At 55.5% G+C, this 12330-nt stretch overlaps 1 protein-coding gene across 6 annotated transcripts in view; it reads left to right on the top strand.

Moving 5' to 3' along the window:
- SCARA3 (scavenger receptor class A member 3) overlaps positions 1 to 10023 on the top strand; it is a 33648-nt gene extending 23625 nt beyond the window's left edge. For all 6 annotated transcript variants that reach the window (XM_036313938.1, XM_036313939.1, XM_036313936.1 and 3 more), the window contains one exon: positions 8186 to 10023. In XM_036313938.1, the coding sequence (XP_036169831.1) occupies positions 8186 to 8637 (452 nt within the window). In that variant the 3' untranslated portion in view covers positions 8638 to 10023. The remainder of the gene's footprint in view (positions 1 to 8185) is intronic.
- The last annotated feature ends 2307 nt before the right edge of the window (positions 10024 to 12330 follow it).

Genomic DNA, 12330 nt, shown 5'->3' with positions numbered 1-12330 from the left:
ATGGTAAACGTTGAAATAAATGTGAGCTATACCTACATTTGAGAAAGATGAATAAAAACAAGTAAGAAAGTGATTTTCCAACCTGCTTATTCTAGTTCAGAATGACAGGTGGCCGGAGCCACTCCCAGAAGGTCAGGGAGCAAGATAGGACCCCACTCGGATGAGACACCCTTCCATAGCAGGGCCACTCAGACATCCACACTCTCTCAGACTGGGACAGTGTAGAAATGCCTACCACCTACCATCTTTAGGATGTGGGAGGAAACCGGCGTCCTCAGAGAAAATCCATGCAAACTCAGCCAGAATGTGCAAACTCCACCCAGACAGTGGCCCTGGCCTGAATTGACTTTTTTCTTCTCATCAACATGATAACGAAATGACATTGAGTGAAATGACATGATTCGAGGGCCTGTCTGACCATTTCTCCTTCCAAGGAAACAGAGCACGGCCAGAAGTCCTGCCCACTGGGAGGCTTTCCCTTCACCGTGTCCTTCAGTGATGTCGCAGAGCAGGGCTGCAGTGCTACGGCGGTGCACTGTGATGCCTGCGTATTATGCAGACCTGGACCTAGGAGTGTTCTTCTCTGCCTGCTGATTGTAGGGCACTCCCCATGACGCCCCAGAGAGAAGGCAGTGTCACAGGAGTGGGGACCATGGGCATTTGGGCCACTTCTTCATACAACTTCACCTGTATACCTTGTCCATTTGACAAGGTGGAGTGCAGCTCTACATGCCCAACTTCATGGCTTGGTGGGTTAGATAACAACCAGTCCATGATGGCCAGCTCTGATCGTATGGTAACTTGATGGCCCATGGCTAAGCATTCAGTCTCTACTCAGGCCCCGTAGCAGGCCAAGAACTATTTCTCAAAAGGAGATTCGTTATCTGCAGGGCTTTGTACCCAAATCCTAAGGGCCTGCGCTGCAATTGACTTGTAGGGACCTGCCAGCGACTCCAAAAAGCATCCCTTTCTGCTCCTGCCACTTCAAGCACCATTGGGCCTGCTGGATCCGATGGCCTGAGTGGCGAGCGGCTCGTATGGCAGTCTGGACCTGTCGCAGAGCCTTCTCTTGTCCTGGGTCCTGCTCAAAACGAGCAGCTTTTTGGGCTGCTCACTACACAGGATGGAGCAGCGCAACCAAATGAGGACTCTGTTGCCTCTGAAACCAGTAGGGGTGGCGCCTCCTCTTTGATTGCAGGAGAGCCCAGATGCAACCATTTATCCTTCACCCTTGAGAGGTATCGGAACATGCCCCACCCATGGGACCCCTAGAAATTCCAACAACGTGGAAGGACCTAAAATTGATCAGCTTTGTTTCCCACCCGCTGCCACACAAATGTCTTAGACGTGGAGCTGAAACAAAGCGTGAGCTCCTATTCACTTGCTCACTAGGTGCAGTCAGCGTAATGTCATCAGTGTAATGGGCCGGGTGGTATCTTGTGGAAGAGAAAGGAGAACAAGATCCCGTGAAGTGGGCCTAGGACCTCCCCAGGGTGGGTGACTAAATTATGACATAGGCCGGAGAGCTGGCATTCCTCTGAGGTAGTGAAGTGGGGGACAGTGAAGTCGGTGATGCTGGCCTTACCAGCAGAGAGCAAACTGCTTCTGGGCCTATGGACAGGGATGGACCAAGAAAAGCATTTGTTAAATCAGTATTTGCATCCCAGGGGATGTGTTAATTTTCTCAAGCAATGAAACCACATGTGGAACAGCAGCAGCAATGGGAGTCGCCGCCTGGTTAAGTTTACAAGAATCCTCTGCCTTCTCAGAGACCTAGCACGCTCTGCCCAGGCCAGAGAGGAAGGATGGATGGGGGCGTGGGGGCATCACTACCCCTGCGTCCCGTAGGCCCTGATGGCGGCACTCATCTCTGCAATCCTTCCAGGAGCGTGGTGTTACTTTGGTTCACTATTTTCCAGGTAGGGGCAGTTCTGGTGGCTTCCACTTGGCCTTTCCCACATAATATCCCTCATTCCTGGGCCAGGGACCAGTGTGGGGATGCTGCTAGCTGCTTGGTGCGTCTAGCATAATTACACATCCCAGAACTGGGGAGCAACCACGGGATGGATCTGGGAGTTCCCTGGGCCCATGGTGAGATGGACTTGCTCACCTGACCTCCACAAGCCCCTTCTCTGACTGGTGGGCCACAGGGACCCTGGGTCCCCTGGAATCTGTCAGGTCAGAGCCAGTGGGCAGGGCCCCCCCAAAGGCCTGATTATCTCCTTTTCCCCAGTGCAGTTACCCTGGCGAACGGCTATGGTCCCTTGGGGAATGCTGGGAGAAAGATTAGCATATAAACATTTGGTAGTGCACGGGAGGCCCTCACTGGGGGACCCAGCTTCCCCTTCATTCAAGGGGCGCTGGGCTGTAAACTGTCTCAAGTCTGAGAACTGATTGAGGGGCCATGACTCTCTGTTTTTATGATTCAGATTAGACTTTATTCACTGGACCTAGAACTTTCTGTTATACAGGATTAATAAGGATTTAGTAGGCTTCCTGCCTATCTCACTTCTAGGAACACCATGATCAGCAAGCTAACGCCATGGTTCTGTGCATGTAGGACTATTGTAATTGCTGCTTTGACTCTCTGTCCATTCAGTACCCACACCCACCTTGCTTCTGGTCGTGGATGTCTCCACCAGGCTGCTGCCACCCTGAGATGGGATCCAGTTACCCTCACTGCACTTAGATTTCTGAATTCAGTGACTGCAGGTCCCCCTGTGAGGTCTGGCCTACGGAGGAGGGAGATCACAGAGCTCTCCTAGGATGCTGGGCTCCCCTCACAAACTTATCTCTCACAGTTGTAGTGAAAGGCCTGTCTTCTGGACCTGCCCAGGGCGGGTGCCTAGGTCTCAAGTGAGAAACCCACTTCAACATGACAGTCCCCCTAAGTCTTTGAATCCCCTTCCTCTACATTCAACCAAGGCAGGCCCAGCATTTCTAACTCACTCTCTGTGGTCCTTGTTTCATCCAACCAACCACACAGACCGTTAGAGCCCTTTCTGACTCCCCAAGATGCAACTTTAGATGCATCTCATCTTCCCTCTCTGTGTGTCTGTCAGTGTTCAAATGTCCCCTTTTTATAAAGTTACTAGAGACCCATTGCATGGATTCGTGCACTGGTGGGGTCCCTCGGCCTGGCCTGCAGGGATGGGGCCGAAACCAGCCCAGTGCACAGATTTGTCCAGGGCGTGTCCAGCCCATCTTGCCCAGTCCTGATCAGCCGGACCCCAGCAGCAAGCTAACCTACCAGTCAGAGCATCTGCCCCTGGTGGCCAGTGTGCATCATAGCGACTGGTTGAACAGTCGAACGAATGGTCAGACACTTAGCATATTAGGCTTTTATTATGTAGGATACTTGTTTGGGGCCACCCTAATGACCACATTCAAACATGATTATCTCCAAAGACCCTAGTTCCAAGTAAGGTCATATTCCCAGGTACTGGGGGCTAGTACTTCAGCATATGAATTGTGAGGGGACATAAGTCAACCCTTAACAAATACCATTATTTTTTCATTCTAGTCCTTCACAGCAATATTGCCGACAATTTTTCCCCCTAGAAAATGGTTCCAAAGACTGCCAGTCAGGATTCTTTTGTTGTTGTTGAAGCTAATCTACACACGAGGATAGTTTTCCCATTGATTTTTAAAGAGAGTGGAAGGGAGGGGGAGAGACATCTTATGTGAGAGAGATACATCGGCTGGTTGCCTCCCTCACCTGCCCCAATCAGGACCGGGGGTTGAGGTACATGCCCTTGACTGGAATCGAACTCAGGACCCTTCAGTCCTCCAGCCGATGCTCTAACCACTGAGCGAGACTGGCTAGGGCATAATCAGGTCTCTTTTTCACAGGAATTTGTATGGCTATAACCAGATTCCCTGGGCCCTTCCCCAGGAAGTGTGTGTCTTTGTGAAAAGACTGTTCAACCTAAAAATCTAGCAGCTCTTAGCTCTAGAGAATAGACTATGTAACCAGGGAGATCTGGTAGTCCCAGAACATATAGTTGGCAGGTGGGCCAAATATCTGGGCCAATCACCCAGGGAGCCCCAGGAGGAAGGAGGGAGGCCCCCACTATCCCAGACAACCCTGTTCTCTCCGCAGAGCTCAGACTTAGAACTAACCTCTCTGGTTCTCTGGTTCTCTTTATCTATTTAGTCTCGAACCTGTGTTGCCTTCATTTTGTAGCATTGAGCATTTCTAGTGCTACTAGGGATCCTTTTTTCTTTAATCTAGATTGGTGGTTTGGGGGCTCCTGGGAGAGGAGGTTTTGCTTGTCTTTGTCATATTTTTGCAACAAAGCCAGTTATTGAATATTTCCTTGGTAACTGAAATCTTCCCACAGTATTCCTCTAACTTATGTGTCCATGTGACCTCTGGATCACAATGTTCCATCGAGGCATTAGTAGGTAATTCTTTTGGTTCACCTTCTAGTAGTTTGTATCTTTGTTGCATTCGACCTAAGAACACACGAGAGATGAAGTTTTTCCCATGACAAAGCCCATGCACACACTTGGTTGCATTTTAGCCTCACTGCAACTTTGTACAGTGGACAAGGTGTTGGTGTCTTTATTTTACAGAAAGGTGGCCTGAGCCTGGGAAAGGTTAGGGAATGAGCTCCAAAGAGGGGCAGAGCCTTACCCAGCCACCCAGTGTGTTACTACCAGAGCTGGGCCTCGAACCCCCATCTCCCGAGTTCCAGGTCATTGTGCCCTCCGTGGCACCAGGCCAGTTCCCCAAGAGGCGCCGCTCTGTCTCTCTGTCCTCTACCCTTGTAAGCTTGCTTGTTGTTTTGGCTGAGAGATGAACTTTGGACCCCTCCTGCCCAGGCACCACCCCATCCCCTGGCAGGCAGTGTTGGAGCCCTGAAAGACTAGGTACTTCTGCTCATCCTCCCACCCCTTCCCTGTTCCCAGTGCGGACCACCTACTTGTCCCAGACATGCAGTCAGTTGTGGCTCTGCCCTAATGGGCCAGGATGGCCTAATTACTGCCTCTGGCTTCCTGAGTAATTATGGGCCTCCCTGGGCTCCAGAGTCTCTGTCCCCGCTCCCAGCTCAGCTGCACAGCCCGGCCACTGCTGCTTTTCTTGCCTCCTTTGCCTGAAATGCCACTGCTCAGAGCAGCACTCAGTCCGCTGTCCTTGGCCCTTTGGCTCTGTGATATCAGGATCGTACTCCCAGCTATGTCAGGGCACCCTGTCCTGGAGAGTGCCTCGGTCAGCCTCCGTCCACATGCCTTCCCCCGTGCTAACCACTAACCTACGGTTGTTGACTTCCTCCCTGGCCAGCCCTGTTCTCTGACCGCATGATTCATGGCTGACCCGGGACCGACAGGCGGAGGCTTGGCTCACCTGAGGAAGACAGGCCTTCTGGTTACTGCACCCCCCTCTGTGGGAGCCCTCCCTCTCTGTGGGAAACCTCCCACTCCTCCGGGCAGCACCCGGCAGGAGGCCTGGCAGTGGGAGGACAGTGGGGTGGGAAGGACTGGTAGGAAAAGGGCCAAGAGCCCCAGCCACCATGTAATGAGGAACACAGGCAGCGGGGTGGGGAGGAAGGCACAGGGGTTTCAGAGCTTCTCAGGCCTGGGTTTGAATCCTGACTCTGCCCCTTACTAGTCAGGGCTAGGGAGGAGAGGATGCCCATCGGAGATGGTGACAAGGGAAGGAATAGGGGAGACTGAGGGGAGAGAGTGCAGGGGCTCCAGCTGGACTCGGGGCCAGGCAGGGCAGGGCGTCCTTGTCGAGGTGCAATTTCTCAGGCTTTTCCTGAGTCGAGGCTAGAGATGGGGACTGTGGACCGTTTACCCAGGGGACAAGAGTGGGAGCCTCAGAAGTGGCTGTAAGAAGAGAGTGAAGCACCAGGGAGCTGGGGGTAAGCCCTGTGAGCCAGTTCCTAGGGCAGCCTGAGCTTGAGCCCAGAGAAGCAGGTGGAGGAGCGGGGATGCTCATGGAACCACGGGGGCCCTGGGTGAGACTCTCAGTTTTATAGACGAGGAGCCGAGCTCGAATGGGCAGGGACTTGCCCAGTGTCCCTCCATGGTCTTCTGACTTGTCCACCCGCTTGGCCTCTAGGGCTGCTCCTCCTCGGAATGGCTCTGCATTCCCAGCCTCAGCTGGCCCAGGGGCCAAGAGCAGAGTTGGGGTGAAGACAGAGCGGTGGCTTTGCCAGTTCCCAGCCCGCCCTGCCAGGCTCGGGGAGGCCGTCGGCTGCTCGGGCATCTCCCTGTGCCTGTGTTGTTCTGTGCTGTTCTGGCTGCCTTATTGGGTGGGGGTGGGGCTCGCTGTGGACCAGAGGGCACATCCTGCCTGGAGCTGCTCCCAGGCCAGGGCAATGCCACCCCCACCCCCAGCCAGCCGGGTGATGGAGTCCCAGCTTGTGCTTGTGCTGCCGGCAGGCCACGTGAGGGGACCCCACGCTGGGTGAGGGAGTTGGCATGGCAGGCGGGGGCGGGGAACGGCTGGGAGATTTTATTGGCCCTGGGGGGTCTGACTCTGTCTGGGTTCCAGTTTCCAGGTTAGATGGCAATAGAGGATGGAATTCAAGGACACTCTGTCCCACTTAGACACACTCCGGGACGGAGACAAGAGGGAACAGCAGGGGTGGAGAGCAAGGGGAGGGAGGGGAGGGGTGGCAGCAGGTGGCATCAGCCAGCGAAGGAGCCCTGACACAGCCTGGACCACAGCCCCTGGGAGGGCCCCCAGCGCCCCGCTTCCAGGGTCCCTTCTCTCTGAGAGGCCACCTGGGCTCCGGTTTCCACTCAGGGACCCCTGAGGATATCACTCACCTCTCTGGGCTCTCGTTGCCTCCTCTGTGAAATGATGGGATTGGGCTGGCTCCTCCCCAGCTCAAAAGCTGCAGGGTTCTCTTTGCCAAGCGGATGATGTCACAGCAGAGTTCGCAGACAGCCGACTGTGGGCACCGGACTTCATCTCCCAGGCCAGCCTGGGTTCTGCTCCCACCACTTCCAGGCCGAGGCGGCTGCAGAAAGCCAGGCCTTCGCTGGGCCCCGGCCCCGGCGACCTAACGCTGTCCTCCACAACTGCCCGCCGTCCTCAGGAGCCAGGTGGTTCTCCTTCCTCTGTGCTCCCAGTGCTCTGAGTGCCTCGGGCAGTGACGGCTACTCGCTGCTTTGTGTCTGCAGGGTCAGCACAGCGCTGGGAGGTGGTGATTTGCAGGTCCCCGCAGCCAGAGGTTGGTCAGGTCGTCTGAGCCCTGGCCTGAGCTCTAGACGGCGCTTTGAGGAAGGGGCCATGTCTTCATCTTGGCAGCTCGCCCAGGCCCTAGGCCAGAGCTGGGTGGGAGCAGGTGTCTATAGCCATTTGGTGAATCACCTTCTTCAAGTGTGTACCGAGCTCTCCCTGCCGTGTGTCAGGCTCTGGGCCCAGGATGGAGGATGTGAGCCATGACCCTCATTATCTTCCGGGGGTTCCACAGTCTAGCAGGGTCCACCAGATATTCTCCAAGGGCTGCTTTCTCCTTCCACATGCCAAGTAAATGATTCAGAAGGCGGTAGCCCCGAGAGCTCCGAGGAGAGGCTGGTGTGGTCGGGGTATGCTTCCTGGAGGAGTTGCCCTTTTTCTGGGCTGTTGCTGTGCTCACTCACACTGGGAGGCATCTGTGTCTCATGCCTCATTTTCTTGGCCTTCTCCTCCATAATGCCTGACTTCATCCCTGGCCCCAGCTGCCAAACAGGTCATGAGCAAAGCCTGGAGTTGGGACTGGGGAGTGGGCTGTGGCGGGGCTGCGTCTAGCAAACAAAGACCATGAGGAGGTGTGAAAGGCCAGGCCAGCTGGAGCAGGCCAGACAGTCTTGGACAGACTTGGCCTGTTCCCAGAGCTGTCCAGCTGTCAGTCCCCAACCTGAGTGCACGTGTAGGACTATGGACGAGGCCTGAAGGTAGAACAAGGAGTGGCCACCGTGCACCAGGCCTCATGCTGGACACCGAACACGTGTCCTCTCAGAATCCGTGAGTAATCTCATCCCTGCTTCACAGATGGTAGAGTCAGCTCGGGGAAGTCAAGTCACTGGCCTGAACTCCCAAAGTCCGCAGCTGGCAGACCTAGGCTTTGCATCTGTCGAACCCGTGGGCGTCACAGTGCCCAGTGCCCTGCACCTACTTCATGAGAACGCCTCGAGAGACCTGCCCCTCACGGACTGACCTCTCCCCTCTTCTCTCCAATCCTAGGTGCCCCCGGCCCTCCAGGACCAAGAGGACTCAAGGGAGATGTGGGTGTGAAAGGGCCCGTTGGTGGCAGAGGACCAAAAGGAGACGCTGGCAGCTTGGGGCCCCCGGGACCCCAGGGCCCTCAGGGGCAGCCCGGGGAAATTGGACCCGTGGGAGAAAGGGGGCCGGTTGGCCTGCGGGGTTTCCCAGGCCTCAAAGGCTCGAAGGGCAGCTTTGGAACCGGAGGCCCAAGAGGACAGCCAGGCCCCAAAGGGGATGTGGGGCCCCCGGGGCCAGAGGGGCCCCCAGGATCTCCAGGGCCCTCAGGGCCTCAGGGAAAACCGGGGATCGCTGGGAAGACAGGTTCACCAGGCCAGCAGGGGCCCGTGGGACCTAAGGGTGAACCAGGAATCCAGGGGCCCCCTGGCCTTCCTGGGCCCCCAGGCCCACCAGGAAGCCAGATTCGCTACTGAGGGGCATCCGCAGTCCCAGACACTGCCTCACAGAATGCTGGGAAGGGGGCTCAGGGCAGAGTGAGTCCCCAGAAAGCCTCACATGCAGAGAATTGTGCTCCTTTGATCCCAAAGGGGGTTGCCCCCAGGCCGGCCCCAGCACCTTTGGGCTCCCCAGTAGTGACTGTACCCTGGAAAGTAGCCCCTCATACACACACACACACACACACACGTACACACGTACACGCACACACAAGTGTACACATGCACACATGCATTTCCCTGCTGGCCAGGGGGGCCAACTAGGTTTCCCTGGCTGGACAAGAGGAGAGGGCAGAGAGACGACCTCCCTCTCCTGTGACTGAGCCAGCCAGGGAGGTGGCTACCTCGGGAGGAAGGTCTTGAATCTGTCTCTGAATTGGTGACCAACTCCAGTCTTCCCAGCACCTTCACACCCATCCCAGCCAGTACTTTCCCGGGGCTCCCAGTGGCTGAAAAGACCCAGGGAAACCCTTACAGGGGATTGTGGTTCAAACTGGAACACAGGGTGGATTTGGCAACTGCAGACCCTCCCCATAACCATGGGAGCAGACCTGGGACCCTCCTGTCTCGCCCAGGACAGAGGAACCCACCAGGGCTGTCATTCTCTCAGCCCTGTGCACAGTGCCCCCAGGAGCGCAGCGATTTCCACATGTCAGAAAACTCCTTGCTTCATCTCGGCCTCCTCCAGTCAGGAGCATTCCAGAAGACATCTAAACAGCAGCTTCACCCGTGCAGGGACACTCCGGGCACTGGAACATTCCGCCAAAGTGGCGCCCAGCACGTGGAAGCTGGAGGAGGGGTGGTGAAGGCCTTGGTCACTGGGCTGCCTAGAGAGCTGGCCCCCTTGCTGCCCATTCCTGGGGTAGGCAGTCTGGTGGCTGGGGGAGGACTGATTCCCCCTCCTCCCCCCCAGAACAGAGCCGCTCTCCCCTCTGCACCCTCCTGCCCACTGACCTCACCCCACCGTGACCCAGACTGGCCTCTGTATGAGCAGCACAACTGAACGAAGAGGAACAGGCCTGAACAGCCACAAGAGGCTCATTTGGACGTCACCCCTCGCCCACCTCCAACTTCCTGCGCACCCTGGCAGGAAGGAGTCGGGGAGTTCCCAGCAGGGAGCAGGCCGCCCACAGGCTCCACTCGCTGTGCAGTGGCCCGGCCTGTGTTCCAGCAGAGCCTGAGCATCCAGCCTGACTCAGAGGCCAGCCCCTCCCCCTGCCCGTGGCCGTGATGCCACCTCCCTTCTCGGAATAGATGTGCAACTGGTTTGCACTCCTGCCCGTCCCCACTGCCATGTAATTCTCCCGTCTACATATGGTATCCTGCAACTTAGTATTACTGGCTCAGTAAAGAGTGTTTCCAAGAGGGAGGTGTCTGCTATCTTTTCTGCCCGCCGGGGGCATGATGCCTTCAGGGGCTCCGCCTCACGTGGCCCTTGAAGGGGAACCGGTGGACGAGGGGTCCCCTAGCTGTTCAGTCCCACTGTGGAGTCTGGGTCTAACCCCCTGGCCCTCACTCCAGAAACACTGCACTTCGCTGGGGGTTCCCGGTGATCCTATTGGGACCAGGGATCAGGGTGTCTGAGGGAATTACCCATGAAGAGCGGGGACCCCGTGGGAGACAAGGTGAGCTTTATTAATTGGGCAGCAGGGCCCTAGAGCTCTGAGGGGTAAAATGAGACTGGAAAATAAGGCAGGCCTGGACCTCTGAGTGAAAGCTCCTGCTTTCCTCTTTTGCCTCTAAGACGAGGAGCTAAAACAGAAGGAAGAGGCCAGGCCAGAGCTGCCCCAAAGGGTTTGACTCTCCAGGGTCCACAGGAAAGAAAGGACAGCTGGGTCCCCTGTGAATCTGTTGGGGCTGCTACAACAGAATACCATAGACTGGGGAGCTTAGAAACAACAAATTTATTTCTCAGTTCTGGATGCAGGGAAGTCCAAGATCAAGACACCATGACTCAGCGGTGACAGTCCACTTCCTGGTTCATAGACAGCCATCTTTTCGCTGTGTCTTCACGTAGCGAGAGGGTCACGGGAGCTCATAAAGACACTAATCCCATTCGTAGGTGCTTCACCCTAGTCACATCCCTAAAGCATCACTCCTCACATTGGGGGTTAGGTTTTCAACATGCAAATTCTGGGGACACAAACATTCAGTCTATGGCAGCACAGTAACTTCGTAACTTCATGGCCTCATGCAAGCCTTGTGCCCTGGCTTGCTTTTCTGGGGGGAGGTGGGGAGGTGGGAAAGGGTGTACATTAATCAGGGTTCCCCAGAGAAACAGAACCAATAGGAGATATAGTTATATGGAGAGAGAAGGAGAGAGAAGCTGAGAAGTCCCATGATCTGCCATCTGCAAGCTGTAGACCAAGGAGAGCCAAAGGGGAAGTTCCAGGCCAAGGGCAGGAGACCTGGGTCCCAGCTCCTGCAGCAGGTGGAGAGACAGAATTCCTCCCTCCTCCCCTTTTCCTTCTATTCAGTCCCTCAACAATTTGGATGATAACCTCTGCTTTGGTGGGGGATGATTTTTACTCAGTCCACAGTCCACTGGTTCAAATGCTAATTTCTTCCAGGAACACCCTCAGACACACCTGGAAATAATGTTTAACCAGATATCTGGGCATCCCGTGGCCCAGTCAAGTTGGTCCATAAATTAACCCTCACAGGGTTCTGGTAGAGAAGAGAAGTGGAAGATGGGAACGGGTTAATGGGGCCACTGCACAAGGCTCTCACCACTTCCTCAGCCACCCATGGTGGCATGGGTCCCTCCTTCCCACAAACACCTGAGTGCATTGGGCACTGAGTTAGGTACAGTGGGTGAAGGAGGCCTTGTCCTGAGGGGGGCTTGTCTCTAGTAGGGGAGAGGATTACATACTAAAAAGATAGGTATTCGCCTAAGCAGTGCATGGGGCAGGCTATGGGCTGGATAGGAAGGGGACTCTCAGGGCAAGTCTGGCAGGTGAGGCTGAGCAAGCAAGGAAGGTGTCAGCCAAGCGGTGGCACTGAGATGATGAGCCATGAAGGAGGCAGCAAGGATGAACCAGTGGCACCATTACACAGTCTGGGTCCCCAAAGAAACCTCCAGGAAACTCTAACCACTCATTGTCCAGGGTAGAGTGGAGGCCATGCTGGGTCGGTGGGTGGTCCAGCAGGAGCTGGGGTCTTGGCGAGCTGGGCCTGGCAAGTAGGAGCAGGAAAAGCCCAAGAAGGCAAGAAACATCCTGAGACAAAAATGAAGAAAAGTCAGACCTTGGATCCATTCAAAGGATGAGTGGAGGCCAAAATGAGACACAGCCACAAGGATCAAAAACAGGCAATTTGAGAACATAAAAGTGAAGACATTAGAAGAACTCATGGATCCTGGACAATTACCCCAACACCTTGGCCATGTGGTTTGGGGGATTGGCTTGATTCAAAGGCACAGAGTGGGGGCAGCACCTTGAACCCACCCACGCAGTCACCCTTACCCCAAGGTCCAGGCCTCTGGTGTCCCTGGTCACAGAAGTCCTCTCACACAAGGAAACAGAGGAGGGCACCGTGATAGGGACACAGCAGGTGAAGTGAAAGGCCCGGAAACTGAAGTTCAGCTAAGCCTCAGGGTTACCAGACGTGAAAAACTGCCAGTGTCTCAAGCTTCCGTCTTTACTTCAAAGAACTGACCAGTCTCTCATCTCT

Source organism: Myotis myotis, unplaced genomic scaffold (assembly GCF_014108235.1).
Source record: "Myotis myotis isolate mMyoMyo1 unplaced genomic scaffold, mMyoMyo1.p scaffold_m19_p_6, whole genome shotgun sequence".
Classification (NCBI taxonomy): domain Eukaryota; kingdom Metazoa; phylum Chordata; class Mammalia; order Chiroptera; family Vespertilionidae; genus Myotis; species Myotis myotis.
The sequence above is the reverse complement of the archived record's forward strand: the minus strand, read 5'-3'. Positions and strand labels throughout refer to the sequence as shown.